The sequence below is a fragment of the Trichomycterus rosablanca genome, chromosome 25, assembly GCF_030014385.1.
Source record: "Trichomycterus rosablanca isolate fTriRos1 chromosome 25, fTriRos1.hap1, whole genome shotgun sequence".
Classification (NCBI taxonomy): Eukaryota; Metazoa; Chordata; class Actinopteri; order Siluriformes; family Trichomycteridae; genus Trichomycterus; species Trichomycterus rosablanca.
In genome coordinates, this window is record NC_086012.1 from 9,710,935 (window position 1) to 9,734,862 (window position 23,928).

The following is a 23,928-nucleotide window of genomic DNA, read 5'->3' on the forward strand; positions in this document are numbered from 1 at the left end:
CGGCAAAAACGGCTTCAATTTGCTAGGGAGCATAAAGATTGGACTCTGGAGCAATGGAAGAAGGTCATGTGGTCTGATGAGTCCAGATTTACCCTGATCCAGAGTGATGGGCGCATCAGGGTAAGAAGAGAGGCGGCTGAAGTGATGCACCCATCATGCCTATGTAGCCGTGATATTTTTGCACTTTAATATTTTTTTATATAATTTTTATTTCATTTCTTTATATGTGAAGAAAAATGTTGGGTTATGTAATGAACTCCCTCAAAGCTTTATACGGAAAAAAAAGTGCGTTCTTAATTCATTTAATTGTAAAGGTTTATTTTTTTTTGGGTTCCCCCTTTTCCTGTTTCACGTGGGGCACTAGTTAGCGCGACACCACGCCTGAAAGCTCCGTGTTTTCCCGGGCATTTCACAGTCTCATGGTGAATGCTGAATGGGTAAGATGCGATTCACTCTCTCTCTTGTAAATATCCCTCTTTTAGAGTATTAAAGCTCTATAACCTGTAGTAATTTGCCAAGTAAGGATGTTATAACATCAGAGTGAAGCTGTATCGCTGTTTTCGCTAAAGTTACAGCTTAGATGGCATTTTTAAACCCAGCATTTATGCTAATGAGTTTCCACTTTGTGCAGGAGAGGGAAAGAGAGGGTGTGTCTACGTGCGTGTGTGCATGTGCTAACTCTGCCCATGTATTGTGTTCAGGTACGTTTTACCAGTGTATTAACTGTTTTAACTGTTTTAAACTGTTAAAAAGAGGTTCAGTTCTATAAATAATAATTCATTGTTGGCCATTGTGATAAATAGCTACCTTATGTGATTATATTAACTTCAGTTTTGGTTATTTGTGTGATGATTTCGTGTAGCGAAGCAAAAAAGAAAGTTTCTACCTAGTCAGTTAATCTTAAAAAAGTACACGGCCGATCATTTTATTTACGGTACAAAGTATTTACATTTTATTTAGACAGTCTCATGGTGAATGCTGAATGGGAGAGGGAAAGAGAGGGTGTGTCTACGTGCGTGTGTGCATGTGCTAACTCTGCCCATGTATTGTGTTCAGCAATAAACATTGAAGACCGACTGTCCTGTCGTGGTGTGGCCATTATTCGACGTGAGACCCGTTCACATGTGCTACACCTAGTGCCTACCGTTCAAGCCTGTGGGAGCAGTGCTATGATCTGGGGTTGCTGCAGTTGGTCAGGTCTAGGTTCAGCAACGTTATGTGCCCAAAGAATGAGGTCAGCTGACGGCACGGGCATATTCCAAGATGTCAATGCCAGGATTCATCTGGCTCAGATTGTGAAAGGGTGGTTATGAACATATCTGGCAACCTTATTTCTGTCATTATAGGAATAGCTGGGGAGTGTGCAGTGAGTGTGTCGTCTTTCCGGTCGTGCATCTTTGTTTAGTCGGAAATATTTCTGCACAGAACCGTTTACAATTCTTAATATTTACTGCATTTATTTCGTAATAAATGGATAGTCAAAGTATATCATAATTACAACTTTATTTTCTTACCTCGCGTTGAGTATGGCACATGAAAACGGTTAGCAAATAAGCCTAGCAAATCTAGCTGCTCGAGCTCCGTGCATGGTAAGTTTGCCATTACAGCTCGTTATAGATGCCAGTTACACCAAAAATCCTCCATATATTACTAATGTGTCTGTCCAATATTTATCTGTGCCATTTAATTATTAATAAACCCTTTGAATATACTATACATGGTATTCATCCCTAGTGTCTCTTGACTCATGGACAGTGCAGCTTCATAATACTAACACTGCATTAAAGCTGCTCAAGTCAATATTTAATTGCCCCAACTATTAAAAAAGTAAGGTGGAAATAAACTGTAAAAAGCTATAAATAGCTTATAAAAATGCGTTTTGCAAGCCTGAGTAAACAACCTAAAAAACACAGGTCAGGGCTGGCTTGTTTACATTAGGGTTGCCAACTAGTGCGATTTCACCCATTAGGCTTGAAAATGTTACCTCGCGGCAAGGGGGTTCATTACTGCTTATGAATGCTTTAGTTTGTGTCCTATACATGCATGCATACATACATACATACATACATACATACATACATATACACCGACTAGGCATAACATTATGACCGCCTTCCTAATATTGTGTTGGTCCCCCTTTTGCTGCCCCATACACAACAAACTGTGATGCACTGTGCATTCTGACACCTTTCTATCAGAACCAGCATTAACTTCTTCAGCAATCTGAGCTACAGTAGCTCGTCTGTTGGATCGTCTGTTGGACCACACGGGCCAGCCTTCGCTCCCCACGTGCATCAATGAGCCTTGGCTGCCCATGACCCTGTCGCCGGTTTACCACTGTTCCTTCCTTGGACCACTTTTGACTGGGAACACCCCACAAGAGCTGCAGTTTTGGAGATGCTCTGACCCAGTCATCTAGCCATCACAATTTGGCCCTTGTCAAACTCGCTCAAATCCTTACACTTGTCCATTTTTCCTTCTTCTAACACATCAAGTTTGAGGATAAAATGTTTACTTGCTGCCTAATATATCCCACCCACTAACAGGTGCCGCGATAAAGAGATAATCAGTGCTATTCACTTTACTTGTCAGTGGTCATAATGTTATGCCTGTCGGTGTATAGTATTTATGGTCCATTACACTTATGACAGTTTGCGTTTATCCAATACCGGTAATCATCTCAGATTAGCATTGCTGTATTCTTGTGTCTGTTGCTTTCAGGGCGGCACGGTGGCTCAGTAGGTAGCACTGTTGCCTCACAGCAAGAAGGTCTTGGGTTTGATCCCCAGGTGGGGCGATCCGGGTCCTTTCTGTATGAAATTTGCATGGTCTCCCAGTTGCTAAAGTCAACTTGTAGCAAATAGAACTAAAATTTGACACCTCATTCTAACCAATAAAATGCAAAACACTTTACACATACAGATTGCCATGATCTTGTCTGTCTGTGATTGGTAGATCTGTTTGCCATGGAGATGACAACTGATGAAGATGCTCTGTTTGAAGATCTGGATTTTGCTGCTGATGACTCCTCCCTATTTTCTGACTACACTACGCCCCTCTCTGGCCTAATCAACAATGTCACTTGGCTCCGCCCACAGGTAACTATTGTTGTCTTCAGCGTACTTGTTTCCAACTCATTTGCTTCTCACACCTTCCCTGTTCTGGTCTTGGAGAGCTGCCGACTTGCACACGGGTTCTACGATCATCAACCTCCAGTGCGTTCCCACATGTACAGAGAGACACACTGTGCTCTTTGTGAATCGCCCACCACGCTGGCAGCTCAACCAGTCCCATGTGAGGGAAAAAACACATCCAGCCTTTACTCTTGTAGACAGCCAATTGTGTATGTATGATGCCCAGCTAAGCAGGTAACCCTGCTGAGATTTGAATGGAAGAACTATCTATCATATTAGACCACTGCACCACACAAGTGCCGTAATGATGAATAAATAATGCAAGCATAACAAATACAATTGTCAAAAGTCAACAGGAAGAACAAACCATTAATTGTATGACAATTTGTTACCTAAAATATTAAAATCATCACAAGACCTGTATTTGTTACATTCATTAATTTATTCATTGTCTGTTTTACCACAGTTTTATCCTGGTCAGGGTTTCCATGTGTCTGATTAATTGGGTGAAAGGCAGAAAACACCCAGACAGGTCACCAGTCCATCACAGGGCAAACACACACACATTCACACTTAGCTCTAATTGGTCTGACTGCATGTCTTTGGACTTGTGGGAGTAAACCAGAGCACTTAGAGAAAACCCACGCAGGCATAGAGAGAACATGCAAACTCCACAAAGAAAGGATAATGGCAAGGGAATTGAACCTAGGTCCTTCTTGCTGTGAGGCAACAGTGCTACCCACTTGCTGCCTAGAATTATTACAATTATTATTAATTATAATTATTCTTATTGCTATTCTTCTTCTGTTATTTATTTTAGTCAAAGCTATTTATACTTAATGAGCACTTTATTAGGTAGCCACATTTGTTAGTTTATAAGCCACACCCACCATACAGATGAACTTTGTGGTTATACAATTGACCCTAAAATATTTGGGAGGTGGATCCATTCCCAGCACTACAATGACACTAACATGGTAATGACATGGTAGTGTGTGTTGTTGCCTTGTCTGTGCTTTGATTATGATACATCCACGAAACTGGGTCGAAGTTCAATCTGCACAACTGCAAGCTGTAAACATGGTGTTAAAGTGAATTGTCCTATGGTCTTTTATCCTTGGATACTTTCTGATCACAGGATGTTTTGGGTTTGAATTTTTGAATGGATCACAGTTCTCCTCCCAGTATTGACACTGAGCTGTTGGAAAATCCCAACAACACTGCTGCACCTTATACACTTGTGTCATTGCCTTCCTCAAAACGTTCCAGCACCTTAACATCATCTTGTCGGTGGATTCCTATGTGTAAAGACAAAGTGTTCAAAGTAACATATGGGCTACATTCAGTAATTGCAACCCCCCCCCCCCCCCCCAGTTCATTTGTATGCCAAAATACAGTACAGTACGTGAAAATGCAATGGGTGTACCGAATAAAGTGCTCGTTGAGTGTATATATCTGTAAAACCTATTCTATATGTTCTCACAGGAAATCTGTAGGAGTCCGTGCCTCTTCCCTGATGACATAACTGAGGCCTACCCAAAGCAAGGCATCCTGGGAGACTGCTGGCTGCTGTGTGCTTGTTCCATGCTGCTGAAGAGCCATCATCTGCTTGATCAGGTAAATACAGCAGACACAAAAAAAAGGTCTTTACAAGATTTTGGGGTGTGTCTGCAGGAATGTTTGTCCATATAGTCAAAAATGCCTTTCTGAGGTTAGGCACTGAGTTAGCATGGACACTGTGATTGGCCTGTGACTAATTATGCATTGTGACTCTGTTGACCAGTTTTAGACACTATAGCCTTCCTGTCCTGATTTTTGACCACCCAACAACCTGTGGGCAGTTTGTGACTTGTCCCACTTCAGACAGCTGTTGGTAGGTTCTCACCACAGCTGCCTGTGAGCATGGGTTGTTGTTTCCGAGATTCTTCAACAGTTTTTTGGCTCTTATAAAATTTAAATTTTCTGCATTTAGGACACGCTTTTATCCAAAACGACTTATAGTACTGTGACAGTATATTGTCTAAGCAATTTAGGGTTAAGGGCAGTGGCAACCTGGTAGTAGTGGGACTTGAAACAGCAACCTTCGATTACTAGTCCAGTTCTTTACCCGCTAGGCTACAACTGCCCTAATCACAAAATCACGTATGCCTAATCATATCTGCTACATTCAGCACTTGTGCTATAAGTAACTCAGCCCAGTATTTATCATATCCCTGACTGTTACATGCACAATAACAAAAAGTACATTGCCAAATTTTGGGGGTGGTCCTAAGTCTTTAAGCCTAATTCTAAAAATGTTGGGACAACAGTAAATGTGAACGGAAATAGACAACAATCTGCAAATTCTTTCGAAGTCGACTTGGCACTCAGGTGGCGCAGCAATTAATTGTTGTAGCCCACTACCACTGAAATCCAGGGTTCATATCCCTAGTGGTTAAATAGGACAACCCTGGTGTTATAATATGCTATTACTCATCAGATTTTTCAATGATCAGTTGTGTGTATATGTTCTAGGTGATGCCTCCAGGTCAGCATGTGTGGGGGGAGAAAGGTTATCGTGGTCAGTTCCGGTTCCAGTTCTGGAGAAATGGGCGTTGGACAGAGGTCCGAGTGGATGATCGTCTGCCCTGTGTCAAAAACACCCTCTGCTTTTCCCGTTGCCACCAACCCTCAGCATTCTGGGTGGCATTGCTGGAGAAAGCATATGCCAAGTGAGTACCGACTGAGCTGTTTGTCAGATTAGGATGAATACCTACATAATGTAAACACTACATATCAGAGATGGGGACAGCGAGTGCACACACAGCGACTTCAGACTCGTTTCAAATGATTCAAAAAATTACTCATAAACAAGTCCCTTTTATTAAAGATAAATAAAATGTTGATTCGACATCATTCTGATTCTTGTCACTTTCTGCTTTCTAATAATGCTCCGGCCGTCTTAACCCTCAGCGCACGCAATGGGTAAATGTTACAGCCAGCTTCCGGCCTAGTGATGAAGCGTCGCCCCCTACTCCCTACACAGTTTGAAGTTCACTTCATTTGAACATTTTTGTTACCTTTGGATTGGAATCTCACTTGGTGAAATGGTGAAATACCCTACGTAGTGCACTTCACAGGAACACCTGGAGTGAATGGAACGCTCCTACAGAATTGGCGCTAATGGTTGAAAGATCGCTTACCGTGATTTATCGCGCGCTTTTGTTTTGCTATGAAAACAAAACGTATCAGTTTAAGCTTTTAACTGGTGCCTTCTTGTTACGGAAATTACATTCATTTGCACAATGACTAGGAAAGTAGGTCAGGTTCACCTCCCAATGGCTGTTTAACCACCGAACTAGACTGTTTAGACTCCCAACCGGCCGATAGCACAGCAGAGATTTAAACCCCAGAGACAAGTGGGCTAGCGTATTTTACCATTTTGTTCTATACTACCTGTTGTATTATACAGTTGTTGTGAAAGCTTGGTAAAATGCATATCCTGTGTGTTTTGTGTGTTTTTCCGAAGGCTGTGCGGTTCGTACGAGCATTTGTGGGCAGGGCAGGTGTGTGAGGCGGTGGTGGACCTGAGTGGGGGTGTGGCTGAACGTTGGAGTTTAACACATGCAGAGGACACACTCAGTGGGAGAAGTTTGTTTCCAGAGCTTTCCAATGAGATGAGGAAGCGAAGTTACATCAGCTGTTGTGTACACAGAGCCCTTTCAGGTGAGAGAGAGAGAAAGCAGCGCATGCTTGCTTTCAGCCAGCCTTCTAGAACAGTCCTATCCATCTTGAATCTGAGCATATAACATAATTCAAAATATATTAGTCTGAAAAGGGTTACATAATCATTATCATTAACAATCATTAATACATAATCACCACATAACCTGGTATGTGTGACCACATGTAATATGAATCAATTGCTCATGCACATAACTAGAAATCACAACAAGTGCCCACTGAGGTCACGTGATTTGATGCTCACAAGAGGGAGTGGTCTGTCTATGTCAGATCTGGTCTTGCTCTTGCTTTGGAACAGTGGTAGCCTAGTGGTTAGAGCTTTGGACTATCAATCGAAGGGTTAAAGGTTTGAATCTTAGCTCTGCCACGCAACCACTGTTGGGCCCCTGTGCAAGGCCCTTAACCCTCTCGGCTCCAGGGGCGCTGTACACCGACTGACCCTATGCTCTGACCCCCACTTTCAAACAAAAGGTATTGTACACCTATATATGTACACAGACCAGGCATAACATTTTGACCACTGACAGTCATAATGTTAAGCCTAATCGATGTATACATGTGTATATGACAAATAAAGGCATTCTTTTATTCTATTCTAATAACTGTATGCCTAATACACAATCATAACAGATTAAGCAAACAAAGCACTGGCCTTTTGTCTTGCATATAATCATCGTCTGTGACAATCCCTTTGTGCCACGCACAGACGCTAAAGACATTGCGCAAAAAAACCCAGCACATTCACATCCAACTTTTGTTTCTGGATGAGGTCACATCCACATATGTAATTGTTGATCTCTCAAACCAATGTAACTGTGGGTCAAATTTTAAAAGGTTTGCTAGTTTGCAGTAAGTGGCACCAGCTCCGGCACCAGCACCAGTACTTTGTTAGTGGAAAAGAGACATGAATGTCCTTGAGTGGCCCAGCCTATTGAAAGTGAGCAAAGCTTGTAGAGATGACTTGCAGCTGTAGTTGCTGCCACAGGGTATACAAAGTATAGAGGATTTTAGCTTTAGATTTATAATAAATTATTGAAAAAAACTTTATATATATTTACTTTTTCATTAGGTGCAGATAAAAAATAGTAATTATATCCATTTAAAATGAAAGCAACAACACACAGGCGGTCTGAGTACCATATTAATTCACTGTATCTCTTTTTTGCTGTTTTTATATAAATAAATGTCTACAAACCACTGCTTTATATTTTTTTATTTGGGTTTGTGCTTCCCAGTTTGTGCTGAAAAAGCCCTTTCTAATTAAAGCACAAAGCAGCTGGTGTTTTAATCTGGTTTATGAGGTGCTTGTGCTGTGTGGAGGTGGGAAATTTTATCTGTAACTTCATACTTTTGCTTACTTTTTTTTTTTTACCTGTGGGAAACTTTGCCTAGCAATGCTTTGCATTTGAAGCATGTGTATTTAGCTATACTCGACTCAGTAAAACAGGAAGTAAACAACTTTAATAATGCACAATAATGCAATACAACGTGTTCTTATCAGACTGTGTTTATATAACACCACCATGTTACACCGATCAGCCATAACATTAAAACCACCTCCTTGTTTCTACACTTACTGTCCATTTTATCAGCTCCACTTACCACACAGAAGCACTTTGTAGTTCTACAATTACTGACTGTAGTTCATTTGTTTCTCTGCATACTTTTTAAACCTGCTTTCACCCTGTTCTTCAATGGTCAGGACCCCCACAGGACCCCTTCCAGGAGTGGATCAGACACAGCAGCGCTGCTGGAGTTTTTAAATACCATGTCCACTCACTGTCCACTCTATTAGATACTCCTACCTAGTTGGTCCACCTTGTAGATATAAAGTCAGAGATGATCGCTCATCTATTGCTGCTGTTTGAGTTGGTCATCTTCTAGACCTTCATCAGTGGTCACATCAGCATCTGATCCACTCATACCAGCACAACACACACTAACACACCACCACCATGCCAGTGTCACTGCAGTGCTGAGAATGATCCACCACCCAAATAATACCTGCTCTGTAGTGGTCCTGGGAGAGTCCTGACCATTAAAATCCAGTTATAAAGTCCAGTTATAAAATCACAGATTTTAATTAATTTCTTAGGCCGTCATTAGGAATTGTCAGCTGATAATAAATAAATTCTCTAAACTTCAGAAGGATGAGGAATGATCCAGAGCCAGTTACCGTTCAGGGAACAGAGGTGGAACTTGTACCCAGCTACAGGTACCTTGGAGTTCAGCTGGACAGCAAGCTAGACTGGTCAAGACATATGGAAACAGTATACAAAAAGGGGCAGAGCAGACTGTAATTTTTAATAAGGCTAAGATCTTTTAACGTCAGCTGATTCCTTTTGTGCACCTATCTGTCTGTCTGTCTGTCTCTTTGTCCGTCCATCCATCCATCCATCTAAATCCAATCTTGTGCTAACACTCAACAACCTGAGGATTTAAAGCTGACAAGTGCTCACAGCTCACAAATTCCATGGTCTTACTTTGACTTTCATTAAGAAGTGATGGTTAAAGAACAGTGTGGACATCAAGACTAGATTTGAAAGATAAGGAAACATATCAGATATAACTGCTTGTATGCTGGCCAAAAAAAACAAAGCAAAACCTGAAGAACCTGACAGCAAAGGTATTTCTTTTGGGGGAATCACCATTCTAGCTGAAATCTAAAATATGCAAACCTTATTTTGGATAGGTTATGCTCTGGTGTTGAGTGGTAGAATTAAGTTCACTAAATACTGTATAAATTCTAGAAGCAAATATGACAAAATTAGTTAAGGAAGTGATGGTTTGCTTTTATAACAGGACAATGATCCAAAACAAACTTAAAGGGTGTGTTGTGTTCAGTGATGGCATAGTTACCTTGAAAAAGTAATCTGATTTCTGATACTGATTACTCTTTTAAAAAGTAACTTAGTTACTTTATTGATTACTTCATTTTAAAAGTAACTAAGTTAGATTACAAGTTACTTTATTAGTTACATTCAGCAGCTGCCGACAACACCCCCCGCCGCCTCAACATAAAAATGACAACCAGTTTTGCCAATACTCACTTTATTGGAAGTGCATTTTTAACAGTAACAATGTATCTCCTGACATTTAAAGTTGAACTGAAAAACTATTTCCTGAAAAAAAGACTTGTTTTTATAAAATATAAAATCTTTAGCTGACACAAACTCAAAATAGTGCCTGTATTTCCAGCTAGAAAACGTGCATCTCTCTCCTCCCTCCATTGTTTACGTTTGTGTCGCTGCGTGGTATTACACGCGAGTTGTCCTCATGCTGAAAATGTGACTTAATTGTCGCATAGGCCAGACATCACTCCCCGAGACGCAAGAAGAAAGCAAATATATCTTTTTACTAAGGAAAATGACAAAAATAGTAACGCACAGTAACTTGGATAAGTAACTTTAATCTGATTACTGGATTGGAAATAGTAACTCGTTAGATTACTTGTTACTGAAAAAATGTGGTCAGATTAGAGTAACGCGTTACTAAGTAACTTACTGACATCAGTGGTTAAATGTTATTTATTTTTTTATCAACCACTGTATTCTGGTCAGGCTCATGGCAGGTTAGGTCTCACCCGGAAACACTGGGCACAAGGCAGGAATCCCCTGGACATGCCACCCTGACATAGCTAATCATGTCTGTGTAGACACTCGGCCGGTCGATAGCACTGCTAAGATTTAAAACCGGATCTCAGTAGTAGGCCAGCTTAATGCATAATGGACTGCTATGCCACTCGAGCGCACTCTCCAAAATATGGATGAAATAAAATGTATCCAATTTTCTGTTGCTTCAGTTTATGTTTGTGTTCTTTTTCTTGTTGCAGGTTCCTCAGAGCAGGGTCAGTTCCATGCTTTGAGTGTTATGGAATGGACAGATGTTAAAACAAGTGCTGGAGACCAAGTGCGACTCCTGCGGATAAGGAACCCCTGGGGGCGAAAGGCTTGGAATGGGGCCTGGACTGAGAGGTTGGTACTATACATATACTATACACATACATGTACATAGAAGGAATAAAATAAGTAGAAGTGGTCTTCGTTATTTACATGCTTTACACTGCTAGCTCTGGTTTGTATCTTCACTGTATGTTGCACATACATGCATGGTTATGCACGTGCACACATGCACGCAAGTGTTTTTCCTGCATCCTCTCACATCCCTTAGGATGTAGCAATAAACCACAGAATAGAGACTGTGCTACTTACTGTGTGTTCGCTTTTGATACACAGGGTTTGATGTCTTATGCCTTATATCCTTGTCGGCAGTCAGTACCTTGTAACTCGGCATTTCCTAAATTCGAAATCTTTGAAACTCTTCACACACTTCATTGAAAAATGTATGCCCCTAAACTCAACATTTCCCTTAAACTTGATGTGTGTGCGACTGCTGCTTTGTTCAGTGCTCGGCTTGAGCGCTGAAGTAAAACGTCATCAAAGTGCGAATATGAGACGAATCTGCATTTGTGTGGAATAACCATCAAATTCACTCTGAAAGCGTATACATGTAATCTGTGTTTAGCTGGATTTTCCTCTCTGTTTCACTTTTAAACTTGTGTTAGAGCTCAGGGTGCTGAGAATTGTAAAAAAAAAAAAAAAAATGCTTCCTGTGACTTAATGTATTAAAAGAAAAACATAGGAACCACCCTTTTATAGTTATTTATCATTTTTAATATAATCTCTATCTCTCCATCTATTTATCTCTCACTTGTTTTGTCTTATTGTCCCTCTGTCTGTTTATCTGTCTGTCTGTCTCTCTTTGGCTGGCTGTCTATCTTTCTCTGTCTCTTTTTCTCTCTGCAGTGGATCAGGGTGGAATTGCCTGGACCCCTCATGCTCTGCAGATCTGTTGGGCCGCACACAGGAAGGGGAATTCTGGGTAGATGAAATGGAATTTCGGCAGGAATTTGACGAGGTTACTGTAGGATATCCAATCAGTGAGGATTGGCATCTTCAGAGCATTTACACAGGTAACAATCAGCATATCTTGCCTTTTTTTATATCCATTATTAGCAATGTATTGTTTCCCATAGGTCTGTAATGCTTCATTAAAATTAAATATGGGGAAAATGTAACTGTATGAAATTTCACACTACACGACTGATCGGCGATAGGAGGTCACACACTACTCAAGTCCGTCTGGTCTCCCAAACTATGTTTTGTCATGAAAACAAGTGACGAGGAGTTTAATGAAACCGTGTCCAAACATGCACGTGAACAGTAATCGAGCGATCAAAGTTGTTTGTGCGCTGATGTGCAGCGTAAAAGAAAAGAGGAAAAATAAATGAATCTGAGTGGATTTGGCAACACGACCAGCAGGGATTGTCTGTTCTGTAGTGAGTTGGAGGTAAATAAATATTTTTTTGCAATGTAAAACTTGAGTGTATGCTGATGTATTCTGATAGAAACTGTATTTTGCCCCTGTCTCGCGTTTTTACACTCCTCCCCCGGGTTTCCAAACCCAGTATCTTGCGTTCTCATTGGCAGTTCGATACCGCACTCACTGCAAGTCGGCTGACTGATCCAGATATCTAGCACGCTAGATATTGTTCTTCAGCCACTCGGATCGAGTTGTTGAACAGTTCACACACATAGTGATCGAGAGCCAAGTTTTGATCCCCGAGTGAACGCGGAGTTGCTCCCGAGCTGCCACATCCAGTCGGCGAGCGAAAATCAGGGCAGAAATTGTGCACTAGTCGTGATTTGGTAGCAAATTAAGTTGCTGGCTTTGCAGATTTTTCTGACTTAGATTCAGATTTGGCACTAAATGGTGAGTTTCTCTTGGATCCTGACTTGGACTTCTTGGATCTTTGGGCCTACTTAATCTTCTTTCTCAACCTTACTGTAAAGTTAAAGCAGGCCAATCAATGATTACTTTGTCAGAAAAATATACATAGCATGTACTGCACGCTACACTTTTCATAAGAAACATTATAACAAGTAATAAGCATACAAGTATTTAGAGCTTATCATTCTTTAGTTCAGTCTGTGGGAGAATAAAGTCTGATAGTGAATTTCTGGACATTGTGAGTGTGGTCACTGGAGATTTCTGCAATTTCCCTCTGGGATCAATAAAGTATTCTGATTTTGATTATCACATCCATCATGTTGGTGGCACGACGGCCTCAAACCTGGGCTCATGGTAAAAATCAGATGGTTTAGTTCAAATTTGATGCAAACAGATTCATTAATAAAAAATTTAGTTTAGCATTAGTATAGCATTAGACTAGCTTTTGTAGTTATTACATCATATCTAAAATAGAGAAGTTGAAGGTATTGCAGTCATGTGGACTCTCGCCAACCTCCATAAAGCGTCACATGTGGTTTCCCTTATAAAAGCGTCTTATGTCTTGTTCCACGTAAGACTCTTGGTTTTTTTTTTCCAGTTGCCCCAGATTTTACTTTGCAGAGCAATATTTGCACCATGGTACACCACAGTATCTTTCTCAAGTTGACCCCATTTTTGTCCTACATATCTACATTTGCGCTAATGTTTTTTACTTAATGTCTCTCATGCGGAGTAGTTGTTAGGCCTATGTGATCAACTGTATAGCCAAGAGTGTATGGCAGAGATGTTCACAAGTCACAAAATACAAGTCCGAGTCAAGTCACGAGTCTTTAGGCTAGAGTCCGAGTCAAGTCACGAGTCTTTAGGCTGGAGTCCGAGTCAAGTCACGAGTCTTTAGGCTAGAGTCTAAGTCGAGTCACAAGTCTTTAGGCTAGAGTCTAAGTCATGTCACAAGTCTTTAGGCTAGAGTCCAAGTCAAGTCACAAGTCTTTAGGCTAGAGTCCAAGTTAAGTCACGAGTCTTTAGGCTAGAGTCCGAGTCAAGTCACGAGTCTTTAGGCTAGAGTCTAAGTCGAGTCACAAGTCTTTAGGTTAGAGTCTAAGTCAAGTCACAAGTCTTTAGGCTAGAGTCCGAGTCAAGTCACAAGTCTTTAGACTAGAGTCCAAGTCATGTCACAAGTCTTTAGGCTAGAGTCCGAGTCAAGTCACAAGTCTTTAGGCTACAGGCTGAGCCAAGTCACGAGTCTTTAGACTAGAGTCTGAGTCAAGTCACATATATATATATATAATTGTCACACGTAACTAATGTTAACACATGCTGTAGCTAGGGACTCTTGTTGTTTACTAGTAATTTTTTTTGCGAGTCATGAGTCGAGTCCGAGTCATTTGAAACGAGTCAGAGTCGAGTCTGAAGTCGCTTACGTGAGATTTGAGTCCCCATCTCTGGTGTATGGACACCTCTTCTAATTACCGAGTTCAGGTGTTTTAGCCACACCCACTGCTAACAGGTGTACAAAGTCAGTAATATAAAATAAAGTGGTCCCAAGTTTGTGGCAAGTTTGGTGAAGTCAGGTCTTTAAAGACATGGTTTGGTACAAAGAACACCACCAATCTGCACAGAGCTCGCTTATACACCTGCATATGTGAATAAGTTATGGTTCCAAATCCTGCTTTATTGTCTATTAAACATCAATTCTCTGTGTGTTTCATCTCTTCCAGGGTCGTTGTTGACCCACAGCCAGCAGATTAGTGGTGCCTGGGTCAAAGGTCAGTCAGCAGGGGGCTGCCGTAACAACAGCAGCTACAGCAGCAATCCGAAATTTTGGTTGAAGGTTCGGGAGGGAGGTGAGGTGCTGCTGTCACTCCTGCAGCACAGATCAGTGAGCACCATGTGTAATTCCAAACAGCGACCAACAGATGGCAGCACTAAACAGCACTTGTGTCAGGCCATAGCACTGCATGTTTGGAAGGTAAGTGGAGAAATAAATGCGTTCAGTTCTTTGCATTTTGTCATATTTTAAGGTCCAGTGATGCCTTGACATCATTGACAGTGTATGTAAACGTTTTATCTCAATTGCACCACTTCTGAGCTACTCATAGAGACCAAACATAGATATTTGGAAAGCGACCAGCTTTTTAATATGCTAATTCTGACATTATTGGTTCTACAGGTGGACAAAAAACACTATAACTTGATGCAGACTCTGAACTCTACACCCTGCGCCTCCACACGCACACACGTGTACGAGCGTGAGGTGGTGGTGCACACACACTTAAGCTCTGGGTTCTACCTGCTGGTACCAAGCACCTTCCTACAGGGTGCAGAGGGGCAGTTTCTTCTCCGAGTGCACTCTACCCACCCAGCCTACCTCAGGTACACACACAAACACACTATTATTAAAACTGGTTCAGTTTTAAACAACATCTAAGCCGTACGACGCGTGTGTGGTCCAGCAGTTTATTACGCTAGCCCACCATTGCTGAAGTATGGATTTGAACCTCAGTGGTGCTATCGACCGGCCAGGTATCTACCTGGACATGCTATTCCTGGGTGTGTGATGGCTGAAGCCCTTTGATAAACTGGTGTTTTGTCCAGGGTATTCTGTTTTGCACCCTGTGTTTCACAGTGAATGAGTGGATCAAATAAAATACAGTGGTACCTTAAAACTCGACGTCAGTTGGTTCTGGAAGTTCCGTCGAGTTTAGAAGGTGTTGAGTTTCAAGGTATTTTTTCCCATAAGGATGTATGGAAAACCTGTTAATGCGTTCTGTGGTCTTGTGGAACTGCATATATTTTGAGCTAATGTAAAATAATGGGGTTGTTTTTGACACTTATACACTGAAAATAACACAAATATAATAAAAAACATTGAAATACAATAAAAAATCTGTTAAATACAGTAAAATCTGCACTTTACCTTTACTTCTTTATCGTTTCCTTATGCTTCTTAATCGTGGCGACGCTTGATCTTGGAATACCATATTCCGTTCACTAAAGGCGCATTCACATGAGAAGTAGCACAATAGCTTTGGCGCTGGCTGTGCCGTTATTTCCTATGGAGTGTGGTGGTGCACAAAGATTAACGTGACTTATTGTACTAACACAACGAGCGAGGGATTTCATTAGTAGAGAGAACTTATGAGCAGCAATAATTTAGGTTTAGTGTTTCTTTGTCGGTCTTTTAATACATTAAGTCACATTAAGCTTTTTTTTTAACTCTCTCGGAAAAGCTGATTCTTACAATTTCTTAGCATCCCGAGCTATAACACAAGTTTAAAAGTGAAACGGGAGGAAAATCCAGCTTAACACAGATACACGTGGAAGCTTTCAGAGTGAATTTGACGGTTATTCCACACAATTGCAGATTCGTCTCATATTCGCACTTTGATGACGTTTTACTGCACCACTCAAGCTAAGCGCCGAACAAAGCGGCAGTCGCACACACGTCGAGTTTAAGATTTTGAGTTGGGCCATTCAGGTGGCGCAGCGGTAAAATAGGCTAGCAGTTGTTCACAAAGGGTGGGAAGCCAGACCAGGGCTCCTCATAACTGATGCAGTTGCGACCTCTGCTGGCTGACTGATGGCCTGCGCAGAGTCGAGGAATAATGCTGATCAGATTTTGAGTTTAGGGGACATCGAGTTACTCAAGAAATGAAAATGAGTTGCCCTTGTTTGCATTTTATTGTAAAAACCTCAAGATAATCTAATGGTTGGGGTAGATGCCTTTTGAAGACACTTCACCCTATTTCCATCTCTTTCTCTCATTCTCTGTAGTGCAGTAAAGGTGTGTACCCAGCAGGAGTGTACGGGTGGAGAGTGGGAGGCAGTCACAGTGTGCGGCCGCTGGACAGCCGGTTCCACAGCTGGAGGAAGTCGAAACTTCAGCTCACATGGACAAAACCCTCGTGTTCCTCTCAATATCACGTATGACCCTGGGGGCACCAATGTTAAGATCACGCTTCGCCAGCACAGTCCGGAGAATGCTCTTCATGCCATCGGGTTTCATGTTTATAAGGTAAAAAGTACTGATGTGAATGTACACTGTAAGGACAAAAGTATATGGATACCCCTCCTAATGATTTAGTTCTGATGCTTCAGCCACAACAATTGCTAACCGGTATATAAAATCAGTGATATATTGATATGTATTCCATGCGGCAGTGGTGGCTCAGTCTTAAGGTACTGGACTGGGTTGCAGGTTCAAGCCCCACAGCCAAGCTTCCTCTGTTGGACCCATGAGCAGAGCCCTATAGTGTCAATTGCTTGCCTTGTAACGTATTCAGTTACAATATACAGTATAAAGACTGCATTTGGGTCCTCGGGGTCTACACATCATTCGCAGTGAATACCTTTGGGATGAATTAGAATGTCAGTTGTATGCCAGGCGATTTTTCCAGCATTAGTACCTGACCTCACAAATTCTGTCACTGTCATTCTGTTGAATGTCTTTACTAAAGAACAGGGAATTATAAAGCCGCGTCCACATAATTTTAACCATTTAATGTATTTAGTGTATATTCTGCAGCAGGCCTACCTGCCATGTAGATTGACAGGGGGTAATGGATTACAGTGTCATGCCCACCAGCCATGCCAAATATGGCTGGCATGGGGTCATGGACGTACAGATGACTCAGTGTGTCTGAGGTTTCCTCCCCACAGAGTTGCTGGCTACATTGTTGGCAACCTGCTCTTTCTTCCTCAAAACCGTGATGTCGGGCACAGTCTGGTCCAGTTTTCTACCGACACTAATGTTGGCCTCCTTTATCTTTTTTCCTGGGAGCTCAGCTGGTATTGCAGTGACTTATTGCACCAGATGGGACAGGCGAGCTGCCTCCAAAGGAGGAGTGAATGCCTTATTATAAGCACATAGATTCTTCACACATAGATCCATGCTGCCTCGCTATTTTTATGGTCACTACCAATTTGTACTTTTGATAGTGAACCTATTAGGTGGCCCAATTGTGATCCTTGCTACAGGCTGCAGATGTTTTTCTGTTCATTTTCTTTTGATGCTTTTGATAGTTTCCGTTTTTTTGGCCACCCCTTACTTTTGTCATTACTCTTGATCTTTAGCCACGGTGTTCTACCATGTTAAGCCTCCTGAATATGCTGGTACAGGGTTGACCCACTTTGGTACATATTCTTTGTGATGTGTGCAGATCCCCGATGGCAAAGCAGACTCCGTGGTGATCTCTACTCTGTGCCCCGTGGTGAGCTGTGTTCCTCATGCCCACTCTCAGGAGGTCTGTGTGCAGTGTAGACTGCCCCCTGCTGGTTACATCATCCTGCCCTCTACATACCAGCCTGATTGCAGTGCGGAGTACACCATTACCATCTCACGGAGAATACACAGGTGAACTATCACACTCTGTTAGGTGCAAGATAGCCATAACATTAAAACCACCTACTTGTTTCTACACGCACTGTCCATTTTATTAGCTCAACTTACCATATAGAAGCACTTTGTAGTTCTACAATTACTGACTGTAGTCCATCTGTTTCTCTGCATGCTTTGTTAGCCCCCTTTCATGCTGTTCTTAATGGTCAGGACCCCACAGGACCACTACAGAGCAGGTATTATTGGGGTGGTGGATCATTCTCAGCACTGCAGTGACATTGACATGGTGGTGGTGTGTTAGTGTGTGTTGTGCTGGTATGAGTGGATAAGACACAGCAATGCTGATTGAGTTTTTAAACACCTCACTGTCACTGCTGGACTGAGAACAGTCCACCAATGAAAAATAACTAGCCAACAGCGCCCCATGGGCAGCGTCCTGTGACCACTGATGAAGGTCTAGAAGATGACCGACTCAAACAGCAGCAATAGATGAGCGATCGTCTCTGACTTTACATCTACAAGGTGGACCAACTAGGTAGGAGTGTCTAATAGAGTGGACAGTGAGTGGACACTGTATATAAAAACTCCAGCAGCGCTGCTGTGTCTGATCCACTCATATCAGCACAACACACACTAACACACCACCACCATGTCATTGTCACTGCAGTGCTGAGTATGATCCACCACCTAAATAATACCTACTCTGTGGTGGTCCTGTAGGGGTCCTGACCATTGAAGAACAACATGAAAGGGGGCTAACAAAGCATGCAGAGAAACAGCTGGACTACAGTCAGTAAATGTAGAACTACAAAGTACTTCTACAGTATATGGTAAGTGGAGCAGATAAAATAGACAGTGAGTGTAGATCACTGAGTGATCAAACCCAAGAGCCAATTTAGAGTAGCCAGGTCATTTTCTCTATGTTTGTGGAAGAAACCTGGATAAAATTCACACAGATTGCCACAAAAGACCTGCGACGGATTGGTGCCCGGCCCAGGGGCCTGGTGAAACCTGATCCGCCTCAACTGTCTGTGTGAATACAATCATGCAGTGATTCCCCACAAAGGTTTTGTCCATAATAATGAAATTAAGTAAATTAAACTACAACCTCAACCTTACTGCCTATGTCAGGACTGCTTTTTAAACCAGGGTTTTTCAAACCCTGTCGTGAGCCAAAAAAATGGGTCACAGAAAAAATAATAAGAAATTAACTAATTTTAACAGATACATAAAAATGAAATAAACTTGTACACGAACGCCCCCTTGTGGAGGATTTACGTTCCATTTTGTGAATCGTGCTACATAAAAATCCTAAATGTTCCTCATATAAGCTCAGGATCAATTGTATGTTTCTATAAATGTGTAAATGAATATTAATGTATGAGCATGGTCCAAAATATAAAAAAAAAAAAGATTTACTGCGGGATGATGTGATTACTACAGGTGAATATTTTTTGGTAATGGTTTAAAAATATGACAAAAATGTATTTATTATTTGCTCTTGTGTGTGTGCAGGAAAGCAATAAACAGTCAGGAGTGTTTGGGACGCACTGTTCAGGAGGTAAATGCTAAATGTTTTGCTTATTTTGAATTATCATGTATGACAATATTTTAATTCTTTAATCCCTTTACTGTATATTATCAGTTTCTTTCCTTTGAACTGGTGAATCAGTGATTATGCAATAAGTAGGTTGTTGTTGCATAGACTTGGTACTGATTTTTACTAGCTGGAGCCTATCCCAGCTTTTCAATGGGCGGAAGGCAGACAGTAACACCCTGGACGGGACCCCAGTCCATCGCAGGGCAGACACACATACACACACACACACACACACACACACACACACACACATTCACTTATAGGGCAATTCAGTGTCTCCAATTAACCTGACTGCATGTTTTTGGACTGTGGGAGGAAACCGGAGCTCCCAGAGGAAACCCACGCAGACACGGGGAGAACATGCAAACTCGGTAATGAGAGAGTCCCTATCAGGCTTAATATCCCACCCCTATATGAACAACAGGCCAATCATTGTTCATGTGGCCGCTCAGCCCAGCCGGCAGACAGAGCTGAGACTTGATACGATGTACACGAGATCCCAGCTCTGGTGTTCCAGTGTGTGTTTTTACCACTGCGCCACCTGAGCGGCAATTGTATAACACTTAAATATTATATCAATAATAAACATCGTATATATTGCACCTGCTTCATGCATACTGATTCCATCATATTGTGGCGCCGGCGAGTAGGAAGAGCGTCGGGGCTGCGAGTGAGCTGCCCTTGGCAGTTCACTCAGTGGATTAGGACAGACACTCATTCATACACACAGACATTCATTCAACAGACAAACATAAAGGCTACTTACCCAATCCTCACCGCAGCCACCCCACTCCCAACAACGGGATACACGGCTACGGTGAGCTTAGACACCACTGCCGCAAGGCTTTCTGGGTAAAGCCCGTGGCGGCCCCCTAGCGGTGACGCTACAATATATTGAGTTTTGTAGGGCCAAGCAAACCTTATAGTACTCAAAACCTTCACTATAAACAGAGGTGGAAAGTAACGAATTACATTTACTCGCGTTACTGTAATTGAGTAGTTTTTTGGCGTACTTGTACTTTTAAAGTAGATTTTACAACCAGTAATTTTACTTTTACTTAAGTATGTTTTGTATTTAGAATTGTAATTCGCTACATTTTAAATAACATCCATTACTGAGTAAAATAAACGCAAAAATCTTTTGGCTCGGTTCCTTTTAAAGAGCCGTTCAGAAAAATGGCTCTTCATTTTTTTGTTCAGGCAGCGAGGCAACGACTCCCAAAGGCACGACTCGGTTCCTTTCGTTCATTTTAAAGAGCCGTTCAATAGAATTGAGTCGTTCACGAACGACCCATCACTAGTGGTTATACAGTTTTAAAAAGTTTTATGGGATGGTCTGTACTAAAATGACACATTACACATTCCTGAATGTTTTAAATGTTGTATCAACATGTTTTTTCTATTATAATTGAATAAAAAACAACTATTGTGAGATTTATATCCACTTGTCACCCTCTCCTGTTAAAAAAAGTAACTAAGTAACGTTTACTCTGAGTACATTTTAAATTAGTTACTTTTTACTTGAGTAGATTTTTAGACTAGTAACTTTACTCGTACTTAAGTAAAAATTCATTAAAGTAATAGTACTTTTACTTGAGTACAATATTTTAGTACTCTTTCCACCTCTGACTATAAACATGGTAAAATGAAAATGTTTTATATTCTATGTTCTAATGACAGTAAAATCAGCCACAGACATATAAAATGTCCCAGTCATACACAAAATAAAACATACCGTGAAACTGTCAGAATCTTAAAAAATTCCCTGATACACATTTTTGGTCATACCGCCAAGCCCTAATTTTAGCCAATAATCAGCAACATTCTGATCACTAGTCCAGTACTTTAAGTGCTTAGCTAGAACTGCACCAGTTGTGTTGGGATGCTGGAGGGACATAAATAATACCACTCAGTAACTACACAATTCATTGGCATATAAACATTTACTCTCTCTTTTTATCATCCAGATTTCTCACGTCTCTGTGATGGGGCTGTAGTTTGGAGGGTGTGCTCCTCTTCTTTCACGCTTCCTGCTGACGTGCCTCGCTCTGATCCTGGCCATAGATAAAAGCTAAAGGAGTCGCACGTCCTGTCTATCGGCCCGACTCTAATGGAAGCCGACGGCACTCGGCCCGGACGCGTAACGGGAGCTATTGAAGCTGCCGCCCCTGGCATGGTCGGTACCGTGGACTTCACAAGCGCAGTGCTGTTGCACAATGATCAGTTGAGAGCAAAGAACATCGAGAACAAAGACATCTCACAGAGAGCTAGCGTTAGCGGCTGACCTATACAGCCCCGGTGTGCCTGCCAAGTCCTGGCACAGTTAAACCAGGTTTAGGAGAGGGAAGGACGATGCTGAACAAGTGGGAACCCGCTTCTTTTGAAGTCACCGACGGCTGTGTTTTTGAAGGGCCACAGACAGGCTGCATGCTGCTGTGTTTCGGGATGGGCAAATACCTGCATGGTCTTGTGTACAGTGTATGCTGTGACCTGTTCTTTTTTCCAGTGTGTTTTAGAAAGAGAACATATAAAACTACGCACAGTGAGTGACCAGAAGCAAGGTACAAAAGCAGTTCCTAAGGATCCATGTTGCTGTGTGGCATCCATACTATCAGCCCGCATTTATTGCATCTTCTCCCTTTTTCTCCCCATTTTTAGTGCGTCCAATTTTTACCCGATTGCGTCATGCTTCCTCTCTACTGGTACTAACCCCGCCCCTAACTAAGGAGAGCGAACTGACACACGTGAGCAGTAACCGACTGCATCTTTTCACCTGCACGAGGCGAGTTATCATGCCAATCAGCCTTTTGCACGGCGTGCCACACCCTGATCAGCATTATTCCTCTACTCTGTGCAGACGGCATCAATCAGCCATCAGAGGTCGTAATTGCATCAGTTATGAGCTCCCTACCTGGATGAACAACAGCCAAACGACGTTCATATAGCCGCCCAGCCGGATGACAGAGCCGAGATTTGATACGATGTATTCGAAATCCCAGCTCTGGTGTGCTAGTGTATTTTACAGCTGCACCACCTGAGCGGCCTACAGGTATTTTAATACGTATAATATTGGTAGTTTTTGTGCCACACGGGTGATGCATCTGTAAGATATGCTTGCCCACTACTCCTGGGATCTAGGGCTTAATACCCCAGCTGTGTTATCAGTCATACAGACATGATTGGCTATCTCTTGATGCCCTATGGTGATGGAATGGCATCTTATCCAGGATGTGCATTGGGCTTTACTGCATTGGGTCCAGTGATTCCAGGGAAATCGAACCCCCAACATAAATAATATGGTGCCACAAAGCTCCAGAGTCCAGAGGACCCAAGTTTGTACCTTGACCCAGTCAAAATCTGTAACAAGGTCGGTACGCAAGTCTGGTTTCCCCGCTTACATGTGGGGGAGTTGTCTTGGCTATTTGTGTAAATGATTCAGTAAACTAGCTAGTGTGTGATGAATTGACACCATGTTCAAGTTTGCTCTTTGCACTTAGTGTTTCTTAGTGTTTTAACCACAGGACCCACCACAACCCTGATCAGAAGGAACTACTGTATAACTGTAGATGATAAATGAGAGTGAAAGTCTACTGTAGTTTTACTCAATAACTCTTGCATAAATATCTGCACACGTCTGGTTGTTCTTTTAAAACATACACTGATCAGCCATAACATTAACCTCCTTGTTACTACACTCACTGTCTATTTTATCAGCTCCACTTACCATATAGAAGCACTTTGTAGTTCTACAATTACTGACTGTAGTCCATCTGTTTCTCTACATACCTTTTTAGCCTAGCTTTTTAGTCTAACTTTCTCCCTGTTCTTCAATAGTCAGGACCACCACAGAGCAGATATTATTTGGGTGGTGGATCATTCTGGTATGAGTGGATCAGACACAGCAGCGCTGCTGGAGTTTTTAAATATCTTGTCCACCCACTGTCCACTCTATTAGACGCTCCTACCTAGTTGATCCACCTTGTAGATATAAATTCAGAGACGATCGCTCATCTGTTGCTGCTGTTTGAGTTGGTCATCTTCTAGACCTTTATCAGTGGTCACAGGACGCTGCCCACGGGGAGCTGTTGGCTGGATATTTTTGGTTGGTGGACTGTTCTCAGTCCAGCAGTGACAGTGTGGTGTTTAAAAACTCCATCAGCATTGCTGTGTCTGATCCACTCATACCAGCACAACACACACTAACACACCACCACCATGACATTGTCACTGCAGTGCTGAGAATGATCCACCACCCAAATAATACCTGCTCTCTAGTGGTCCTGTGGGGGTCCTGACCATTGAAGAACAGCATGAAAGGGGCTAACAAAGCATGCAGAGAAACA

General features: G+C 42.0%; 1 protein-coding gene across 4 annotated transcripts; it reads left to right on the forward strand.

Annotated features, from left to right (window-relative positions):
• Positions 1-201: 201 nt before the first annotated feature.
• On the forward strand, positions 202-23,173 carry capn10 (calpain 10). Of its 4 annotated transcripts, XR_010007559.1 has the most exons (15): positions 202-701; positions 2,956-3,098; positions 4,620-4,751; positions 5,649-5,845; positions 6,643-6,839; positions 10,690-10,831; positions 11,663-11,829; positions 14,366-14,616; positions 14,818-15,020; positions 16,422-16,662; positions 17,807-18,000; positions 18,167-18,221; positions 18,706-18,815; positions 19,501-19,546; positions 21,553-21,572. XR_010007559.1 is itself a non-coding variant. In XM_062987810.1 (14 exons), the coding sequence occupies exons 1-14, from the start codon at positions 420-422 to the stop codon at positions 21,580-21,582; spliced, it is 2,031 nt and encodes a 676-aa protein (XP_062843880.1). In that variant the 5' UTR covers positions 202-419; the 3' UTR covers positions 21,583-23,173. The 4 variants fall into 4 exon arrangements, 3 of the variants coding, with proteins under 3 accessions (XP_062843880.1, XP_062843879.1, XP_062843881.1); XM_062987810.1 differs by lacking the exons at positions 18,167-18,221; positions 18,706-18,815 and having other exon boundaries at positions 202-437; positions 632-701; positions 21,553-23,173; XM_062987809.1 differs by lacking the exons at positions 18,167-18,221; positions 18,706-18,815 and having other exon boundaries at positions 21,553-23,173.
• Positions 23,174-23,928: the final 755 nt, after the last annotated feature.

Excerpts from the sequence above, each read along its gene's own strand:
- capn10 (XM_062987809.1), top strand. The coding sequence starts at position 581 with ATGGCATTTTTAAACCCAGCATTTATGCTAATGAGTTTCCACTTTGTG. Across the intron at positions 4,752-5,648 it reads GCCATCATCTGCTTGATCAG|GTGATGCCTCCAGGTCAGCA; the intron begins GTAAATACAGCA and ends TATATGTTCTAG. Across the intron at positions 18,001-19,500 it reads ATCTCACGGAGAATACACAG|GAAAGCAATAAACAGTCAGG; the intron begins GTGAACTATCAC and ends GTGTGTGTGCAG.